Source organism: Cydia splendana, chromosome Z (assembly GCF_910591565.1).
Source record: "Cydia splendana chromosome Z, ilCydSple1.2, whole genome shotgun sequence".
Lineage (NCBI taxonomy): Eukaryota > Metazoa > Arthropoda > Insecta > Lepidoptera > Tortricidae > Cydia > Cydia splendana.
In genome coordinates, this window is record NC_085987.1 from 8,911,021 (window position 1) to 8,933,045 (window position 22,025).

Consider the following 22,025-nt stretch of genomic DNA (forward strand, 5'->3'; position numbering starts at 1 on the left):
ATACGACAACGAATTACAGGTGGTGATATACGTGGTGGACAAAAACGCGAACAACGCCCACATATCCGCGACGGAGCTGGCCTCGTTCCTGAACGCGGGCGCGGCGCGCACGGCGCTGAACGGCGCCGGCTGTAGCACCATCACCGCCGTCACTCGGCCCACGCCGCAGGCGCTCGCGCAATACTTGCAGACTCCTCCCCCCGGTGAGACTATACTGACACTGGACCACAGAATAAATTATAGTATTACCGTACAGAAAGGACACTTCCTACAAAACCAAAGTTTGACAGCGATTCTGGGTAATAATTGCTCGGAGCAATGCTGAGCCGAAAGGAGCCGAGAATGCCCGAAAAGAGGAGTGTTTGCCCACTGACTGAACTCGGTTAACAATGCCCGATATTTGCGATGGAGCTAGAGGTCGATTCGAACTTATATTTTGATATCAAAATTCATTCAATGTCATTGTATTATTATTCACGCGTGCATTTCATTCGTACTTGTTCGTACCATGTATTAGCGCGAGCGAGTCGTACGGGGGAATGATAACAAAATGACATTATTTTGACATCATAATATAAACATATTAAATATATTAAGAACGGGTCACTCACGTATTTTAAGTCGAAAAACGCTCGACATGTTTCACTCCGTACCGAAAAAACATAAAATCTCATTAAAATACGTGAGTGACCCGTTCTTAATATATTTAATGTCTGTGTCTCACGGAAGTTTTGTTATTAAAATCATAATACAAGTTAGTGTTGGCCTCTTGGTTTAGTTTTTCTGTCTATAAGCTGAGTTTTTTTTGTTGAAAAGTATAGATACCTACTTCACAAACTGTTTTGGTAGCTGGCCCTTGTCTCTGAACAACTTTAGCCTAAAATATAAGAAAGAAAACTGAGACGAATCTCAAAGCAGTCTTAACCGACACTAGATCGTCTTTTACGGTACATGCATATTATTGTCACTTCTTTTCTCAACACTTGAATTGAATAAAATTTCTAGTTACTTACTAACTCTTCTGTATTCTTATTTTTTACAGGAATGGATATGAGACTATGGAAGCAAGCACAAGCCGACAATCCCGATCCTGATAACTATATACCAGTTCCCATCATTGGCTTTTCCGAGGTAAGATACAATAATCACTTTAGAATACAATGTTTTCGATGGATTTGTACGTAGAGAATGTTATCGGCACTACTTTGAAATAATCTCGTATCTCACACTTTACTCAAAGTTGAAAGGCAGTTTGCCAATTTAAAACCGTAAGACGAATGAACGACAATAAATGAACTATGTAATAAAATCTTGGTCACCAATCATAAAATCTCAGCGTAATTGTAATCTATTCTGACATGTTGTTGACCCGTATTTGTTTATAGATCAAGAGTCGAGCACGTATCCAGGGCGAGGAGGCGAACCTGCAGGCCGAGTGGCTGAAGCGAACCGCGGACACACTGGCCGAACTACGAACCAGGCGAGCCGCCGCCGCAGCACGGCTCGCCCAGCTGTCCGCCAAACTACATGCGCTCAGGCACACGCTACTACAGGTACACACGGACTAGTTTTACTACTGAACAAAATAGCTGTGGTGAACCGCGGACACAATGGCCGAACTACGGTCGAAGCACGGCTCGCTCAGCTGTCCGCCAAACTACATGCGCTCAGGCTCACGCTACTACAGGTACACACGGACTATTAAACGAACCTGCACGAAACCCTGAGCGAACTAAGTACGCGACAGCTACTCATTGTTTTAATTTTTAACAAGCAGAAACGTCTGCTAACGATGCTACTAAGCTTAGAGTAAACCAGGCAGCTTATCCAGAGGCCGTGAGTTCAAGTCTCACCAAAGACAGTAATTTTTCCACTTTTAAATTTAATCTAAGCTTAGCTACTCATTGATTGATAGTCGATCGTCAGCAATCATCAGAGCTATAAATTTCGATTGGGATCGTGTTTTTTGGCTGTACTGAAGGCCCGCAATCCAATTTCGAAATACCCGCTTGCGCGTCGAGAGCCGCAGTTTATCGGTTCCTCACAGGGGAACGCTGTAATATTATTTACTGCACTGTAGTTGTAGTATAGTGAGCGCTTTTATTTCCAAACTACAGAATATGACAACGAAAAATGAAAAATGTATCCTATAACTTTTTCTCGTCGTTTCTAGGCGATCGGTCGTAAGGAGGTGATGGGCCGAGTCGGCGCGGCGCTCAGTCCGGAGGAAGAGGCAGTGAGGGCGCGCCTGCACGAGCTAGCATCCACTTTGTCCACCCCACCGCTGTATAACGTAAGTAAAGTAACACTACTTTCATACGCGTTCTAAAGTACTGGATGATAAGCTCGTTTCTTGTGTGTCATCTATTTTGAATATCAGCCGCCTTATTAGAGCGTTTTTACATTTTCCGGTCCGATATCGGATGTAGGATCCTACGGATCGGACAACGTGGAAACGCTCTTACAGTAACCATTTTAGAATAATCAGCTACCACACCAAACAGTCCATTGATTGTATGACAATTGGTCGGCCGTCCATCTAGATATTCTAGATCTTACCGCGTTTGCAGGGCGTTTATCTTTTTCTTGTCTACCGTTGGGGTCTTAGAGCATCCTTTATAAGCCTGCAGTGGCTGCATCATGGTCTAAGATCCCACATATATGGTCGACCTTCACCAATCTGTCTGACGGCTGAAACTATGAAAATATGAAAGAAAATATGTCCCAGGACATAAATAAATAGGGTTGCCTAAAGAAATATGGTCAAGGCTATTTTTAATACATTTTTGAAAAAAAAATTTTTTTCGGCAAATTTCACCGATTTGTCTGACGATCGAAATAAGTTTCAATGGAAAGTATACAACTTGTACAACATAAATCATCTAGGTTGCCTATCTTTTTCCGGTCACTATTATGTGGTTGCCGTGTTCAAAGAGGTGATTTTATATCGATAATTGTACTCATCTGTCTGACGCTTGAATTATACATCAAAATGATGGTAATTTTATTGCAAATACAATGGCATAGGGTTGCCTGCGAAAATCCGGTCACAAATGAGGGTTGCCAGGCTTTTAATTAAAATAAGAAGGGAAGACTTTTAGCGATAACTCATAAACCGCTGAACTGATCAAGTTTGTTTTAATTTTATTAGATTGAGTTTTTTAAGCACTATTTTCATGATTTTTTTCATATTTTTTGGACAGATGTTTCAAAAGTTGAAAGGAAAAACCTTTTTTTTTTCTTTCTAAACGATTATTTCCGAAATGATTCACTTTATCAAGAAATGTTGTTTAAAGACCCCTATTCATTTTGAAAGGCGATACCCCACACTATGAGGTTGAAAAGATAAAAAAATAGTCACACACATTTTGTTTCTTTCAAAGCGATTATTTCCGAAAATATTCACTTTATCAAAAAATGTTCTTCTAAAACCCCTATTCATTTTAAAAGACCTTTCCAACAACATCCCGCACCATAGAGTTGATACGAAAAAAAAAATTCTCACATACATTTTGTTTCTTTCGAGGCGACTATTTCCTAAAATATTCACTTTATCAAAAAATGATTTTTTGAAGAACCCTATTTATTTTAAAATTCATATCAAATGACATCTTACAACAAAGAAAAAAATGTATGTGACCATTTTTTTCGCTTCAACCCTATAATGTGATATGTCGTTGGATAGATCTTTTGAAATTAATACGGTTTTTAGAAAACATTTTTTGATGAAGTGAATAGTTTAGGAAATAATCGCCTCGAAAGAAACAAAATGTACGTGAGGATTTTTTTTTCGTTGCAACCCTATGGTGTGGGATATAGTTAGAAAGGTCTTTCAAAATGAATAGGGGCTTTAGAAGAATATTTTTTGATCAAGTGAATATTTTCGGAAATAATTGCCTCGAAAAAAACAAAATGTGTGTGACAATTTTTTTATCGTTCCAACCTTATAGTGTGGGGTGTTGTTGGATAGGTCTTTCAAAATAAATAGGGGTCTTAAAACAACATTTTTTGATTAAGTGAATATTTTAGGAAATAATCGCCTCGAAATAAACAAAATGTACGTGTGGATTTTTTTTTCGTGTCAACCCTATAGTGTGGGATGTTGTTAGAAAGGTCTTTCAAAATGAATAGGAGTTTTAGAAGAACATTTTTTGATAAAGTGAATATTTTCGGAAATAATCGTTTTGAAAGAAACAAAATATGTGTGATATTTTTTTTATCTTTTCAACCTGTATAGGGGTATTTAATATACATTTCTTGATAACGTGAATCATTTCGGAAATAATCGTTTAGAAAGAAAAAAAAACAAGTTTTTCCTTCTAACTTTTGAAAAATCTGTCCAAAAAATATGAAAAATATCATGAAAATAGTGCCTAAAAAACTCAATCAAATAAAATTAAAACAAACTTGATCAGTTCAGCCGTTTATGAGTTATTGCTAAAAGTCTTCCCTTCTTATTTTAATTAAAAGCCTGGCAACCCTCATTTGTGACCGGATTTTCGCAGGCAACCCTATACCATTGTATTTGCAATAAAATTACCATCATTTTGATGTATAATTCAAGCGTCAGACAGATGAGTGCAATTATCGATATAAAATCACCTTTTTAAACACGGCAACCACTTAATAGTGACCGAAAAAAGATAGGCAACCTAGATGATTTATGTTGTACAAGTTGTATACTTTCCATTGAAACTCATTTCGATCGTCAGTCAAATCGGTGAAATTTGCCGAAAAAAATTTTTTTTCAAAAATTTATTAAAAATAGCCTTGACCATATTTCTTTAGGCAACCCTATTTATTTATGTTCTGGAACATATTTTCTTTCATATTTTCATAGTTTCATCCATCAGACAGATTGGTGAAGGTCGGCTATATGGGGGATCTCCTACTATCAATTTTGGCTTCGCCGCGCAGTTATCTCATTGAAAAACTTTTTTTCTCAAAACTTGCAATGAAATGTTGACATGACTTACTTCAAATTAGGCCCGGAAATACTACGTATATCCTGTGCGATGAGTGAACATGATATGTAATGGAATTTCATACAGCCTTACAGTTTACACACCTAGGCCTGTAAAGCAACCTTCTTTTGTTTATAAACGTCAAATTGTGACAACGTCTTGGCATTCAACCATAAAAAAAAAACATATAAGCAATATTTTTGGTTCGTTATGACTATGACATTCTGCCATTACGCTATATTTTCTTTTATGTGTTTTTTTATGATTTATGTAATCAAACTGTCGCAGATACTTTTGAACGCGAACTGTCGAGATATATTTCTTTTAGAAAAAGTAATCGCGGGTTGTACATACCTACTTTAGGTGCGTTTTTTCATACGCATACTATTGATGCGGATTGTAGTATTACTAGAGTTAGACCAAGTGAAGTCTGCAACGATTTTGGTAGCACACGCAGTGGAAGTGTTATTGATTAAAGTTTGACGTTTAGAATAACTCTTGCACTGCGTGTGCTATCAAAATCGTTGCAGACTTTTCTTGGTCTAACTCTACATAATGTTGTGTTATTATGGTGTACTAGAATAATTTATTTTATCATCTTTAAGTTTTCAGTAAACCTAATTCTCCTGTATTCAATCCAACACTCTACTCGCATAGACCACAATTTTTTCATGTAGTCGTAGTGGCCAATAGGTATTTAATTTTAGGATATTAGCTAATGTTAGACTAGGGACCCTAGGTCTCGTCCTAGGACCACAAAAAATCAGTTATCTGAATGTTCACCTCTACTAGAATCTGCCTTACACGCTCCGTACACGATGTTAGGTATAATGTGTTATATTGATAACACGTGGAACCTCTTCAAGATATAACCAGATATTAGATTATCAATCGACGAGTTTCCGGACATTCGATGGTGACCGCTGTATGCTGTGTATTTTTGGATTTATCCCTTATCTTTAGGTAAATCCGGCTTTGTTTGGTACGCAGATCATATATCATCGATGTACGATACAAGTACATGCGCGTGTAAACTGCTAACACGTCACGTGTGACTACCTGACGAGCGACAGTGAGGGATGTTAACTGTATTTTCTCAAATATGCAATGAAATGTCGTCGCTCCGGGCGTTATAACAGGCTTCGAAGTATCACGTTTCGGGCGGAGCAACTCGAGAGTACTGTAAAGGAATTTCATACAAAATTGAAGACCTTGGCCGGGAAGTATTTTTTTTTCATTTCCATTTTCAGATATTTGTGACACACCATCGTGGCATTCAGCCATTACTTAAAAAAAAAACTATAGGCAGTATTTGCTTTATGGTTTATGGTACGATTTCTTTCTTTTTTAATCTTTATAGTGCTGTATCTCTTAAACCGTGCGTCGTAGCGCAAAAATAATCAAATTTTCGATCCCCTTTCAAAATCCTAAAGTAATATTTAAAAAACAAGAAAAAGGAAAAAAAAGAAAGAAAAATGTTTATAGGGTTGTATCTCCTAACCCGTGCGTCGTAGCGCAAAAATAATAAAATGTTCGTTCCTCTGTAGGAAACCCCTAATTAATATTAAAAAAAAAAACAAAAAAGAAAAAAAAAAACAAAAAAAGCTATAATGCTGTATCTCCTAAACCGTACGTCGTAGCGTAAAAATAATCAAATTTTCGTTCCCCTTTAAGAAACCCCTAAGTAATATTTAAAAGACACAAAAAAAAAGAAAAAAATAGCAAGAAAAATATTTATAGGGCTGTATCTCTTAAACCGTCCGTCGTAGCGCAAAAATAATAAAATGTTCGTTCCTCTTAACCCCTAATTCATATAAAAAAAACAAACAAAAAAAATAACAAAATAAACTTTATAATGCTGTATCTCCTAAACCGTACGTCGTAGCGCAAATATAATAAAATGTTCGTTCCCCTTAAGAACCACACGCACTGAACAGCCTATCACATTAGGATAAACAATCATCATCATAATCATATTTTTTTATTATTATTTCATTGCATGTATGAGAAAAGCACTATACATGCCTAGCCTAGGGTTGCCATACGTCCCGGTACGCCGGGACATGTCCCGGTTTGAAGCATGGTGTCCCGGTGTCCCGGCCGATAAGCAAATTGTCCCGGTTTAAAAATCATAGTTATATAGTAGGGGGCTGGACTTAGTAAATAATAATATATACCTACAATAAACTTATTATTAAATTAACAATACCTATAATTTATGAAGTAGTTCTGCAAGTAGGTAATTCGTAACTGTGATAATTCAAAATGGCCAATATGGGAAAAAATAAATGTTCGTTTTCGGACGACTATACAAAAGAGTGGTCGTTTATTCAAAAAGGTAGGCATGATAAGGAAGCTTTATGTTCGGTTTTTTGACATATACTCAATACATTAATATTAATTAATTGCTGATTTCGTAAAAATATAATTTTTTACCAATATTTTGTATAATTATCAGAATTAACACATTCAGCGCCAACGCATACACGCTACGCTCGTAGCCGATAATGTGCATTATCGGCTTTGTAGTGAAAAGCGCCTACGAACAGAGAACCCGACTGGCGGGTTGCTGGCATTGAATGACTGTGTTAAAAGTTGTTTTGTGTTTAGGCAAGGACTTCACTCGTCCGTCTGTCACAGTCCATTTTCTCTTAAAGTACTGGACCAATCAAGTTGAAATTTGGTACACATATGTAAATTCGTGACCCAAAGACGGACATCTTACGTAAACGAATTAATTTTAAACATGAAGGCCAATTTTGGGGGGTAAATGACAAAATTAAAAAATAATGTTATTTAAACTATATCGTGTTACATATCAAATGAAAGAGCTCATTTTGAGAATCTCAAATATATTTTTTTGTTTATTTAAAATAAATAGATTAGAAGTTATTTTAGAAAATAGCCAAAAAATTACCACCCCCACCAATTTTGAAAAAAATACACAAAATACTTCTTTACCTATAGATGACAGGAAAATCTATTAGAAATATGCAGTCAAGCGTGAGTCGGACTAATTACTTAGTTTATGATCCGACCCCTACGGGTTTTTTAAATTCACTCGCGTTTCACATATAAAAAATACATTATTAAAAATTGGGTAATGTATGGAACCCTTGGAACGCGAGTTCGACTCGCACTTGGCCGGTTTTCTTTAAATGTCCCGGTCTGACCCCCAACACTTATGGCAACCCTAGCCTAGCCGTGAAAAGGTCTTACCGGCTTCGTATCACTATCCGGCAAGCCCTTCTTCCCCGGCGTCTGCAGTAATGTACTATTAAAATAAATTATGTATTTCAATACATGCACGAAATAAAGCACCAGAAAATCTTTAGAAGCAAGTGCGAGTCGGACTCGCGCAAGAAGGGTTCCGTACCATTACGCAAAAAAAACCGGGCAAGTGTGAGTCGGACTCGCGTACGAAGGGTTCCGTACCATAATGCAAAAAACGGCAAAAAAAAAACGGTCACCCATCCAAGTACTGACCCCGCCCGACGTTGCTTAACTTCGGTCAAAAATTACGTTTGTTGTATGGGAGCCCTACTTAAATCTTTATTTTATTCTGTTTTTAGTATTTGTTATTATAGCGGCAACCGAAATACATCATCTGTGAAAATTTCAACTGTCTAGCTATCACGGTTCGTGAGATACAGCCTGGTGACAGACGGATGGACGGACGGACGGACGGACAGCGGAGTCTTAGTAATAGGGTCCCGTTTTACCCTTTGGGTACGGAACCCTAAAAACGGCAAAAAGAATTACGTTTGTTGTATGGGAGCCCTACTTATTTAAGTATAATAAATATTTTATTAATTATATTTAGTTTTTAGTATTTGTTGGGGCTACCCCACGCCAATGACCTTCGATCTGAATCCCTTAGTTTTGTAATTATTTTTGTAGCTTATTATATTAACAGCAACGGCTATAAGCAATATAGTATCAATAAAGTAAGCATAAAGTTCATTGTCTTCGAGATATTTGGCATCAAAGTTGAACAATTTTAGGCTAAAAAACTGATTTTCTGGCCATAGCTTTTGTGTTAATTACTAATTAGTTTAAAACTCAGATACGTTTTTCGAGACGTCAAAGACGAACCCAAATATGTAGATTTCGTACATGTAAGATCCTTCACAGCAAACCAGATACTAAAAAAACGTTTTTTTAGACAATGTTTAAAAATTCATAAAAAAATAAGTATTCTTTTTTTTTTAATCCGGTAGACAAAACCGTAGGTAAAAGATTGAAGAACCGATAACCGTTGGTCTTATAATACTATCCGTAGTGCAAAAAAAGGAGATACGATTTAAAACTTGTCAAAAATCGATGTAAACCTCGGGTAGCCCCTTATAGCGGCAACAGAAATACATCATCTGTGAAAATTTGAACTACCTACGCTTCTATCACGGTTCATGAGATACAGCCTGGTGACAGACAGACAGACGGACAGTGGAGTCTTAGTAATCTTCTTCTTCTTCATTTGCCATGCCCTAATTGACGTCGGCGACCACCTTTGCCATCTCTCTCCTGCTCTTAGCCATTCTTGCTAGTGTGGCTGCGTTATCCATGTTCGTCCATTTTTTTATGTTGTCAAGACAGGTGACCCTCCTTCTTCCCCTTCCTCTCTTGCCATCAATTTTTCCTTCCAATATTAGTCCTGTCTTAGTAATAGGGTCCCGTTTTTACCCAGTCGGTACGGAACCCTAAAAAACGTAGACCACAGTTATTTTTTGACACGATTTCTACAAAGCAAATTTTGAATAGAATAGAATAGAATATAGAATAGAATATCGTTTATTGCACCATGGTAAAAACAAGTTGTTACAAAATAATGGTATCTCATGGACCCTAATAGGGTATGGCAAACATTTCCTTAATATAACACATATTTCCTTAATATAATACATATTAAGAACAAATAAAAACTACAAACTAGCTTTATAATTTTAGGAGATCAAAACTTACTTATTTACTATTAACTAAATTATTTAACAAAACTGTCAGTGAGAAAATCAGTTACTGAATAATATGCTTTTTCAGCAAGGAACGATTTCAACTTCTTTGTATACGAAGTGTCACTTTCCTCTGATTTTAAATAATTTGGGAGGTGATTATAATATTTTACTGCCGCATAATGAGGGCTTTTGCGGTATATTTCTAATTTTGGCTGGGGTAATTCAAGTTTGTATTTTTGTCTTTTATTCTGTATCTCTTTGAACAAATGTATGTTTTTTCTTACATATATGCATAGCTCTAAGATGTAAAGGCATGGAAGAGTGAGTATGCCGTGTTTGATGAAATAAGGTTTGCAGCTATCCCAATTTCGGATTCCGACTAGCACACGAACGCATTTTTTTTGCATGACAAACAAGTCATGCACATCTGTGCTGTTTCCCCATGTTAAAATTCCATATCTGAACCATGAATTAGCGAAGGCATAGTAGGCGGCTAGTGCAGTACTGAAGTTAGTGGTTTTGCGAAGCGTAAAGAGTCCATACAAAAACTGTGATATCTTGGTTTTAGTGTTTGATATATGTGTTTTCCAGTTCATATGGTTATCGAGAGTAATACCTAAGAGTTTGAAATTATCTACTTCTTCAATTTCTGTGTTATTAAGCGATAATTTTAATTGTAATGGAGTTCTTTGGTAAGGATAAAATTGAATCAATTTGGTTTTGTTTGAATTTATTGCTAGATTATGGTCGCGCATCCACAGATTGATATGATTTAAGGTTTGTGTCAGTTTTAAATTAAAATTTTCATTATTTTTAAAATCAAAAAGGAGAGAGACGTCATCTGCAAACAAAGTACATTTAGCATTAATTTCTTTTGGTAGGTCGTTAATATATAATAAAAATAAAAGACAACCCAAAACGCTTCCTTGCGGGATTGAGCCTTTTATTTCTGTTATACTAGACCGAACTGATTCCAATTGATTGTTAGATGGATTGAGGTATTCTATTTGGACAAGTTGTGTGCGCTTTTCTAGATAAGATTTAAACCAATCATAAGCTATGCCTCTGATTCCCGATCCGTATAATTTATTAAGTAATATCTCATGAGAAACTTTATCGTAAGCTTTTGTGAGGTCTAGGAGCAATCCAACCGCAAGGCGTCTGTTATTAAGGGTTTCCATGATTTCTTGTGTGTAGTTGGTAAGGGCGAGTGTAGTCGATCGATTCTTTCTGAAACCATACTGATTTTCGTCTAAAATTTGATTTTTTTCCAGGAACTTATAGACTCTATTACACATACACTTTTCAAATACTTTAGAAAGGGTGGGCAAGAGTGCTATGGGCCGATAATTGTTTGTGTCAAGAGTACTCCCTTTCTTGTGTATAGGTTTTATTAAGGATACCTTAAGTTGCTGCGGGAATTCTCCCTCTTTAAAAGACTGGTTAATTAACATACATAGTGGTGTTGTCAGTTCAGTAGCACAAAATCGTAGTAATTTTGAAGGAATTTCGTCAATTCCTGAGCTAAGCGTGTTTTTCAGTCCGCGTATAAGTTTAAATACCTCAAGTTCAGAAACTGGGTACAAGTATATTGACGAGGAAACTGGAGTACGCACTGGGCGACCGCGTGAGGCGACTGGGTTTTCGTCATGAGCTTCCTGACCAGCGTAAACAGAGGTGAAGAAATCATTAAAGGAATTTACAATAAGTTCAGGATTTTCTGTAGTAATATTTTGAGGCATGATGGTAATTTTTAAGTTCTTTTTCACTTTTATTTTATTTTTTAAATTGTTTATAATTTTCCACATTGTTGCCGTTTTATTATCTGACTTTTGCATTTCATTTATGTAATTTAATCTTTTTGATTGTAGGACTGTTTTTTTCAAAATGTTTGTGTATTGCTTATAATGTATTTTAAGGACTGAACTATTTGATTTACATGCATGTATTTTTAACAATCTTTTATGTGTACAAGATATTTTTAGGCCCCGGGTTAGCCATGTTTTTTTTGGTTTATTTTTTACAGTTAGGCGTGTAACAGGAATTTCTTCATTTAATATATGTTTTAAAATTTCAGCTAAAATGTTGTAGTTATCGTTTATATTATTATTACAGTTGAGTATTTGACTCCAATCGATTTTTGAAAGTTCGTTTTTAAATGCCAACATATTTTTCTGGTTATGAATTCTTTTGTATGTTATATAAGGTTTATTTTGTATGATTTTAACATTGTAGGGATGGTTTTCAAATTTACAAATTATGCTTTTGTGGTCAGATAGTCCGTAGTCTCTGATTGAAGTATCATACGATTTATTGTTGGTAAAAACTAGATCGATACAAGTGGCAGAGTTTAACGTTATTCGAGTTGGTTCTTTAACTATTTCAATCAAATTTAGGGTCAACATAAGATCAGATAGACGGCGAGAATATTTAGATTTATGTAGCATATTAATGTTGAAATCGCCCCCTATTACAATATGTTTATTCTGTTCTTTGTATTTAATATTTTCTAATATGGCTTCTATACAATTATAAAATATTTCAATATTTCTATCAGGTCTATATACACATATAACAATAGTGTTTAACTTTAGTAATTCAATACAAACAGCATTCAGATATAAACTCAGTAGATATTTTGTTAATGTCATTTCTTACAATGTATTCTAAGCCATTTCGAATCAAAATACAAGTTCCTCCTCCACTATGTTCGCTCCGGCTAAAGCCTGTGGCTACCTCGTATCCCGGTATATCAACTAGATCAAGCTGCGATGACGTCATCCAGGTTTCCGTTAAGCACAGCGCATCAAAGCGATGCTCTTCTAAAAAACTCTCTAAAATGTGTGTTTTATTATTGAGGCTCTGCATGTTTTGAAAAAAGACTGTAAAGTTTTTGTTAGTGGCGAAAATTACTTTTGCTGCTTTCATTTGTCACCTGAGAGCTCTGGGACATGGAGCGAGTCGATGTGCTCGTTCGCTCGTTGTTAGATTGCTGAGTTATGCATGAGCTTTTGGTGACTGGAGAGTTGACGCTTGTCTGAGAGTGGGGGTTGGAACTTCGAACAGGTGCACTACGTTGACCATGTTCTATAGTTGGAGGTGGTACGTATTCGCAACCATTTATATATACTTTGTCGTGCCTTATTACTGGATGCAGGCCGCGCTTACGCGCGTCTTTTATGGTATCCCTGAGAGCTTGTCTTTTTTTCAATTCTTCGGGGTCCAGGAAATCAGAGATAGCGAGGCCTGTGTTCTTAAAAATGTGTTTGTGATGTAAAATGTAGTTTTTCATACGCTTGCTTATTAGCTCTATCTGAATAGGCCTTCTGTATCCACGCTTTCCTATTCTTTTCAAATCCTCGATAAAGGCATTAATATCTGTGCCCAAGAATTCACAAAATACATTAGTTACACGTTGTATAAGTACATACCAATTTTCTTCAGGATACTCATCCAATCCGTATAGTACTATTGTTTTGTTTAGGCAACTTATATCAGTCGGTTTTCGTTCCTTTTGTTCAACCTTGTTTGTTAGGTCATCTATCTCAGTGCGTAATTTTACATTTTCATCTTCTAATTTTTTAATCAGCTCGCTAGTTGTATTTATACTCTGCTGAAGTCGCTCTTGTTCCTGTGTGAACGTAGATGAGTTATGAGATATTTCGAGTTTAAGTTCGTTTATTTTTGAGTGGAACTCGGTTATTAGGGTCTGCTTAATGTTGGTCGTTATAGATTCTATCAAAGTCTCCCTCATTGCTTCAAACTCTATTTTAATCAAGTTTTTGTTTTGATTTGTGCAAAGTAAGCGTGGTCAGAGTTTACGAACATCGTTTAGTCGGACATCGGTCAATAATGCGACGTGTAAAGGAAGTGTTCTATACCCTCATGTGAGTAAGAGCGCGCTATCGGCAGACTGCTTTATCGCAAGCGATTGCGCGCGGCCTTGCCTGCCCACTCTGCCTGCACGTGGACCGTTATCTCTTTATCTTTGATGGTGTTAATACTGTCTGGGGGCTATATGCCGGATTAGCCGACCTGAAGTTTCTGCGCTTCATTCATTTGTTGTGTGTTACACCGTTAAATTACATGTAAAAAGAATTTGACAATAAATGCTGATTCTGGTTATCGCTATCGCTTGATCAATGGTCAGAGGGGATTTGGTCAGTGTTGCCGCCTGAGACCTGTAAAATTGTAACTTCTAGCCTGAGCTTGTTATAATACCTATTATATAATAAATCATTTATTTCAAGTAATTTACACTCATATCTTGGTTAGTAAAAAAATATATTCTAAATTATGTACGAGTATTAGTACTTAAAACTACGAATTAATATTACATCTATATCTACAAACTACGTATTTTTCTTGTCCGCTGAGTACGGCACATGTAGCCGACTGCAGCGCAGCAAATAAGGGGAGTCCAGCCTGTCCCCTATCATCTTCATGATGATGTTGGGGCTGGCGCGACTCCGGCGCACCAGAGATGCGGCCCTCTTGCGGATAGTGGCATAGAAGCAGTCCACCCTGGCTTCGGCGAACATCCCTGATGCGCTACAGAAGCGCGGCAGCCCCATCATCACCCGGAGCGCGTTATAATACTGGACGCGGAGGGCTTCGGAGGCCCGTTTCGTGTATGAAAGCCACAAACTGCACGAATACAGTGAGGTGCAGTAAGCTCTAAATAGAGTCACTTTCACCTCCCTGGTACAGCGCGCAAACTTGTGAGCAATCATATTCGCGCGGACCGACAGAGCCCTCCGTTCCCGCTCTATGTCTTTATCGTCGTATGTATTAACATACGAAAAAAAAACTTTTTTATGTTACGAGCAGCGTCTAGTTAAACTTCTTTTCACTGAAAATTAATCAAAACTAGTTTTTTACCAAGGCAAAATCTAGTTTTTACTGAAAAATCCTCCAAAAAAAAAACCCCTTTCACCGAGGCCTTACGGGAAACTAGTTTTAAATAGTGAATGCGCGTTTTCACATTTTTCACTGCAGGTGACACGGAAATCTAGTTTTAACTAGGATAAACGCGTTTTCACTGAATGTGATGTGACGTCACAGGGCGCTTGTATGATAAAGTTGCTGGGGTACAATAGATAGCAGGTTAATAGATAGATAGATAGATTAATTTATTTCTTATTGAAAATTACATGATATTTAACAATGTCACAATGTTTCCAAATACATAACATGAATTCACAAAAAGATCGTCAGATTGTAAACAATAATAACAGTACATTAAAATAATTAAGAATTAAGTAAAAAAATATAAAACAATCAACGAATCATAATAAAAATTAAAAGTAAAAGCCAAATACAGTAAAATAAAATGTCAGAGGATAATAAACATACTAAATACAATGTCAAAAATATTACCTTAATATTAATTAGAAGCATTTGAATCTCTTGGGAAGTAGATTCGAATGACATCATCCAAAAAAATTATGCATGAAGCTAATAGGGTATATTATGAGAAACTCTGAGTAGGAGGCGCCACTACCACTATCCATCACAATCTGAGGGTCTACCGCGAAACATGAAAATTTAAATTTCGTTATCTGACCTCTCTTTCGTCACTCTTGCGTATTCGAGCGACAATAAAGAGGCAGATAACTAAATTTCGATTTTCGCGTTTCCCGGTAGGCCCTTGTTAACAAACCGCCTTGATGCATCAATGTCATATTTTATTGTCTGTGAAAACTTGTCAAAAAACGGCTTAAGGCACAGTATGTATAAGTTACTCTATGGTTTACTAGCTAGCTTAGTGCTGCACTCCGGCGGCAGAACATTGCAGTAATACCCCCTATTGCGAAATCATTTCTTTTTGTTTATATCGGTGACATTCGTGACTTTCAATGCCTGTTGTTAAAGAGTATCTCCTTATCAGTAAAATATATTTGTTCCACTGAAAATCTACAACATGGCGAAGGCCTAATAAAATCTGGTCAGGCTTAAGTTAATTACAAGTAAAGTTAAAATAAGTATGTCAAAAAGAGGATTAAAGGTTAATAATGTATATTACATTGTTTACACCTGTACTTATCTAAATCAATGACCTAGGCGAATAGGAAATGAATGATTGCAAATATCACGTGTGGTATGAATGTTTTCATTCAATTCGATTATCTAACGGCTGATTGTGATTAGGACAAATCCCTCGATTTTACGTGATATATTACATTACTTAATGTTAATCTCGTCGTGTGCCCTCTGCATGGCCACCGACTTTCAGATGTTAATGATTAGTAATAATGAATTAATGATATACATTTTCATTAGATACAGTTTTAAAAAAAGAGAAGGAAGTTTTCAATTGGATTGCACGTTAAACTGTGATCATCAAATATTTTAATGACATTTCAAACTTTTGTGAAGTCGGTGCCTGTTAAAGATTTATAAAATTAAGTTCAATTGAACTCTGATTCAACTAATTACATTTTGGTAAATGGTATAGTGCGTTAGTTCTATTCATATCATAATTGATAGCACGTCACATCCTAAGTAAACTAATATCACAGAAGACCGTAACCTTAAAACATCATAATTCTGTAGAATAGGTAGCAAATATTTAGTATCGTGATTCCCATACTAGCGGAAGCAGTTATGAAGTTGACCCAACAAATTTTTATTAAGCTATGAGCTTCATCACATATGATCTTTGAGTAATTCTAAGCATTTCAAGCCTGGGAGGCAATAAGAAGCGTGCGTCTAGTCGGGGAGGGGGCCACCCGTCATCATTCATAAAAATCTGTTCTGGTCCTGGTGGCTACTAGGGCAAGTTTGTTATCATTTTCGTATAAACCGAAGACGTAGAATTCATTGCTGATATTTGTTTTTTTCAGTTTCATAGTAATTTTACAAGAAAAACGTAAAATGATGAAAATTTAGGATGGAGATTTTTGCTTTGAGAGCTAATAACTTTTGTATAGTGGCCATAAATATCATACATGGCCATAAAATTATTACTTGACCGCAGCGCGGGTAGTTGTACTCTCGCTAGGCGGCGATTATCTTACAAAAAGGTCGAGTACGAGGTACGAGTATCTGCTTATGCTTACATTGTTAAATTTTATGATATTTAATTACACAAACGGGTCTACCGCGATATAATTTCATTGTTTTTACCTTAAATTCCGACGTTTCAGTCGTTTGTATAATTAAATATGTGTACAAAATGCGAGAGTTTAAAGTGTTAAATTTTATGATGCAAAAATAAAATACTTTCTATATATTTTTATAAAACAGTTTAATGTCCGCAGTTTCCTTTACACGGACATAACTCTGTGCACTTAAATTTTCTTTTAATGCAGTTGCAACGATTTTTGCAACCTGTCGTGCACCTACAATGAGTGAGTTCCAGGCGCACACTTGCGACATCGGGTAAATCTGACCAAACAGGTGTCCATTCACTGTCTTCCATTCTCCAGCCCTAAGAAGAAGGACTCGGAAGCTTTTGGAGAGGCATTAATGTTTATTCCCAGACATCGATTCCTTGATATATTGCCCGAAGTGTGTGTTGGCGAAGAGCGGCTTTCGTTGGAGGGATATTTTCTAGCTGTGTGTGATGTCTGTCCCTCTTCGTAAATTGATATTTTCTGCATTCGTTAACTGTTGTACAAGGGCTTGAGCAGAAAAATAAAATCTTGGAGTCATTCTTATGTGATTCGCTACTAGATAGATTGTAACTATGTTATATTAAAATAGGTACGCTGAATTGTATCAAACTAGTTTATATTTACCGGTCATACATTGTTATAATAACTTTCTGAATAAAAGTGTCCGCTTCTGCCAATTTTCCGTCCAACAATGCCTTAAATCCGCAAGTTGCTTCAGGGGAGGCATTACATGCATCAATGGCACTCTTTTTTACCACTCCCATTAAAAGAAGACACCGTGTCGCATCCTGTTAAGCCATGGAAAATTGGCAGTACTTCAGCTCTTTCTGGTCCTACAATATGTAGGAATACATTACTTAGTATGCATTTACTGCGGAAATTTACACGTTTACATTACTAAATATAAGACTGGTTTTGAGTAGATTCAGTTTTGAGTAAATTCAGTCGGGACAGAAGAATTATTGAGCCATGTAACCACGAAGAGGCCGATACTAGAATGGTACATCATGTTGCTGACGCTGTAGGCCGAAGACATACAAAAAAAGTTATGATTCGTTCTGTAGATACAGATGTGATGGTCGTAGCAGTCTCGTGTAAACCAAAAGCTGCCGGAATTAGATGAGTTGTAGATCCACATGGGTACAGGCAAAAACCATACTTGTATTCCATGCCAATCTATTGCCCATGCACTCGGTACGTGTTTGCCATGCCCTTAGTAAAGAAAACGTGTAAATTTACGCAGTAAATGCATACTAACTAATGTATTCCTACATTTTACAGGACCAGAAAGAGCCGAAGTACTGCCAATTTTCCATGCCTTGACAGGATGCGACACGGCGTCTTCTTTTAATGGGAGAGGTATTGATGCCTGGAATGCCTACCCTGATGCAACTTGCGGATTCAAGGCATTGTTGAACGCAAAATTAGGAGAAGCGGATACTTTTATTCAGAATTTTATTATGACAATGTACGACCGGTAAGTATAAACTAGTTTGATACGAATTCAGTGTACCTATTTTAATATAAAATAGTTACAATCTATTTTGTAGCGAATGACGTAAGAATGACTCCATGATTTTATTTTTCAGCTCAGGCCCTTGTACAACAGTCAACGAATGCAGACTATCTAGACACGCGGTAGCGTGTCCAGCCAAGTTCAAAGAAAAATGAACTGGCGACGCAGCAACCGTGTGTAATATTACACGAACCATTTCGAGTCAACGAATGCAGACTATATCTATTTACGAAGAGGGATAGACAGCTAAAAAATATCCCTCCAATGGAAGCCGCTCTTCGCCAGCACACTCTTCGGGTAATATTTAAAAGAGTCCATGTCTGGGGACAAGCTTTAGTGCTTCTCCAAAAACTTCACAGTCCTTCTTCTTGAGGCTGAAGAATGGAAGACAGTGAATGAACTCCTGTTTGGTCAGATTTACCCGATGTCGCAAGTGTGTGCCTGGAGCTCACTCGTTGTAGGTGAAAGACAGGTTGCAAAAAACGATGCAACTGCATTAAAAGAAAATTAAAGTACACAGAATTATGTCTGTGTACCGGATACTACGGTCATTAAATATACAGAAAGCATTTTATTCGTCATCATAAAATCTAGCAAAGTAAGCATACCTACATAGATACTAGGGTTTCTGGTTTCACGACCTTTTTTATTTCTCGAGGCACGGGAATTCTCGACCAGGATTTCTCGAGTTTCTCGAGTATCTCGAGAAATTTAGAAAGTTTCAAAAAACACCATCTCATTTTAAATTTTTTGCTTTATTACAAATCAGACTCATAGGAGTCATAGGTGAGATCAATAATCAAACAAATGACAAATTTATAGCTAAGTACCAAAAACTGCACTTAATAATCAAAATTCAACAACAAAAAGACCAGGTATAGGTGTAGGCGTGCGCGCCGGCGATGTGATATTATGCTATAGTGTATTTCTTTAGGTATTTAACAAAATGTAAATAAACCACAATATGGTATTTTATAAGGCAAGAAGCAAGAATATTCAAGTTTTTCTAAGTAATATGAATACGTACTCAACGTAACCTCGAAGCTGCTTACATTGTGCTATTTTTCTAATAGGAATATATCTAGGATGATTTGATTTATCAATAGTAATTTAGTTTTGTAATATTTTGTTATTACATGGCCATATAATTCGTTTTTTAGTGTAAAAAGAAAATAAGCGATCTTGGCGTGTATTTTTAATGAAAAACACATTTGAAAAATCAGTCACGACAAATATACAAGAATTGTAAATCATATACGATCATTTATATCCTTTTGCTCTCATAAGTCACATTTACTAATTTTTTAAAGCGTTTGTCAATAAAAAGACACGTCAAAATTGTTGACCTTTTTTCTAATGCTAAAAAAACGCTTTATAGTAATAAACCTAAAACGAGACAAATTATTTAGACATGTAAACTTTACATGACCTTACTACCTTTACATTGTAATGGTAGTAGTTTAAAAGTAAAATTGATTAAAGCAGTTCTTTATTTGGTTGGTTAACTAATAAATGTGCTAGGTAGGTACCTGAAAATGTAAAAAAAAAACATAGTTTACATTTATTTAACTGCTTAAAGAAATACACTATATGTGTGTTTCTTGTTACTTATCACAAGAGATTTATTTCTCGAGTTCTCGAGGCATTGAGATTTTTTTTCTCGTCCCGACGAAGGACAAATTTCTCGAGATTTCTCGCCTCGAGAATTCTCGAGCAGAAACCCTAATAGATACTCGTACTCGACTATTTTGTAAGATAAACGCCGCCTAGCGAGAGTCCAACTGCCCGCCCTGCGGTCATTTAATATTTTTTTCGGCATCTTTTTGCAGTAGTATATTACTAAACGTGTATATGTTTAGAATCTGCATGAATTGCGCTTTATTATTGTATTTTTTGTATGTTATTTTTGGCCACTATAGTTCGTTTTTTTTAGCATTAGAAAGAACTTCGCAGAAGTAAGCTTGTGGTTCCAAATCCGGCACTTTTAGCGGTAATAATTTGAAGTAAATTATATGTATTGACCATGCTACATTAGATAATTCAATAATTATTAACAATTAAAGAGCCTGATAAAAACTGCACGCTTGCTTCTGTGGAGTTCTTTCTAATGCTAAAAAAAACGAACTTATATACATAAGTTATTAGCTCTCAAAGCAAAAATCTCCATCCTAAATTTTCATCTTTTTACGTTTTTCTTGTAAAATTACTATGAAACTGAAAAAAAAAAAACAAATATTAGCAATGAATTCTACGTCTCCGGTTTATACGAAAATAATACCAAACTTGCCCTAGTAGCCACCAGGACCAGAACAGATTTTTTTGAATGATGACGGGTGGCGGCCATCTTTGTACCCCGCCCTCCCCGACTAGACGCACGCTTCTTATTGCCTCCCAGGCTTGAAATGCTTAGAATTACTCAAATATCATATGTGATGAAGCTCATAGCTTAATAAAAAAAAATTGGGTCATGTATGGGAGCGATGCATAACTGCTTCCAGTATACAAAACGTAGGATGATACGTTTTGTTGTTTCTTAGAGGTTCCTGACTACTCCCAAACCATCAGAAATATAGAGAATATAAGTAGATACATTTAGGGCCAGATGTACCAACCACAATTAGTGGACACATTTCTCGAATGTTTTAACGTTGCAACTGACCCTTAAGCCCTCGTATGCCGGAGCGCGGATCCGCGTACGAGGAAAATATTAGAAAAAAAATCACGGCACACGAGAGGTTAACAGTGTGCTTTGGACAAATTAGGCGTCCGATACGCCAGTGATATTATTGACCACAGTGAGCGATCTGAGTTTGTCCCTTAACCTGTCAACACGTAACATAAGTAGTAAATCCTCGTAAGGTGTATTCGTGTAGTGCCGAATCACTTGCCAATGTCGGCTTATTTATTTCGAGAATCCAATTCCCATAAGACTTTGTTTATTTTTTGTTTATTTATTAAAGTACATATTATAACTTACGCTAAAAACATTTACAAGGTAATAAATACTGATACATATGACAATTATGGAGTACATAACATTGATAAAGTGTTACAGTGAGATCAAACTTAACCTAAAACTATACAATTAAATCTAAGAATTATACTAATTATTTATAACTATAAAACTACAAACAACACGGATCTTTTTTCTTTTTTTTTCTTTTATAATTTATAATGAAAGAATGAGCAACAAGATATAAAATTATTTATTATTTACTTACTTATTTACTTGTTTTTATTTTTCTCGCCCATTATTTTGTTTTCGAACGCGGGCAAACGGTCATGAAAAAAGTCGATGTCATCCCTTTCTTTTATAAAGGCATTGTAAGCAGCGCAAATTCGTACCATGGGAGACTGCAGTCCGAGGTTGGTCCTAGTTACTGGCACCGAGAAAGGTTTCGTTATGGGACGCCGAGGATAATTATGAGGTGCAGTTATGCAAATTCTCTCAAGCAGGTTGCTGCATTTGATTTGT

General features: G+C 36.3%; 1 protein-coding gene across 3 annotated transcripts in view; it reads left to right on the top strand.

Annotated features, from left to right (window-relative positions):
* The window catches only part of LOC134804205 (probable nucleoporin Nup54), a 42,900-nt gene that overhangs the window by 12,217 nt on the left and 8,658 nt on the right, over positions 1-22,025 (top strand). For all 3 annotated transcript variants that reach the window (XM_063777166.1, XM_063777164.1, XM_063777165.1), the window contains exons 7-10: positions 20-203; positions 1,043-1,131; positions 1,386-1,553; positions 2,174-2,293. In XM_063777166.1, coding sequence (XP_063633236.1) covers positions 20-203; positions 1,043-1,131; positions 1,386-1,553; positions 2,174-2,293 — 561 coding nt within the window. The remainder of the gene's footprint in view (positions 1-19; positions 204-1,042; positions 1,132-1,385; positions 1,554-2,173; positions 2,294-22,025) is intronic.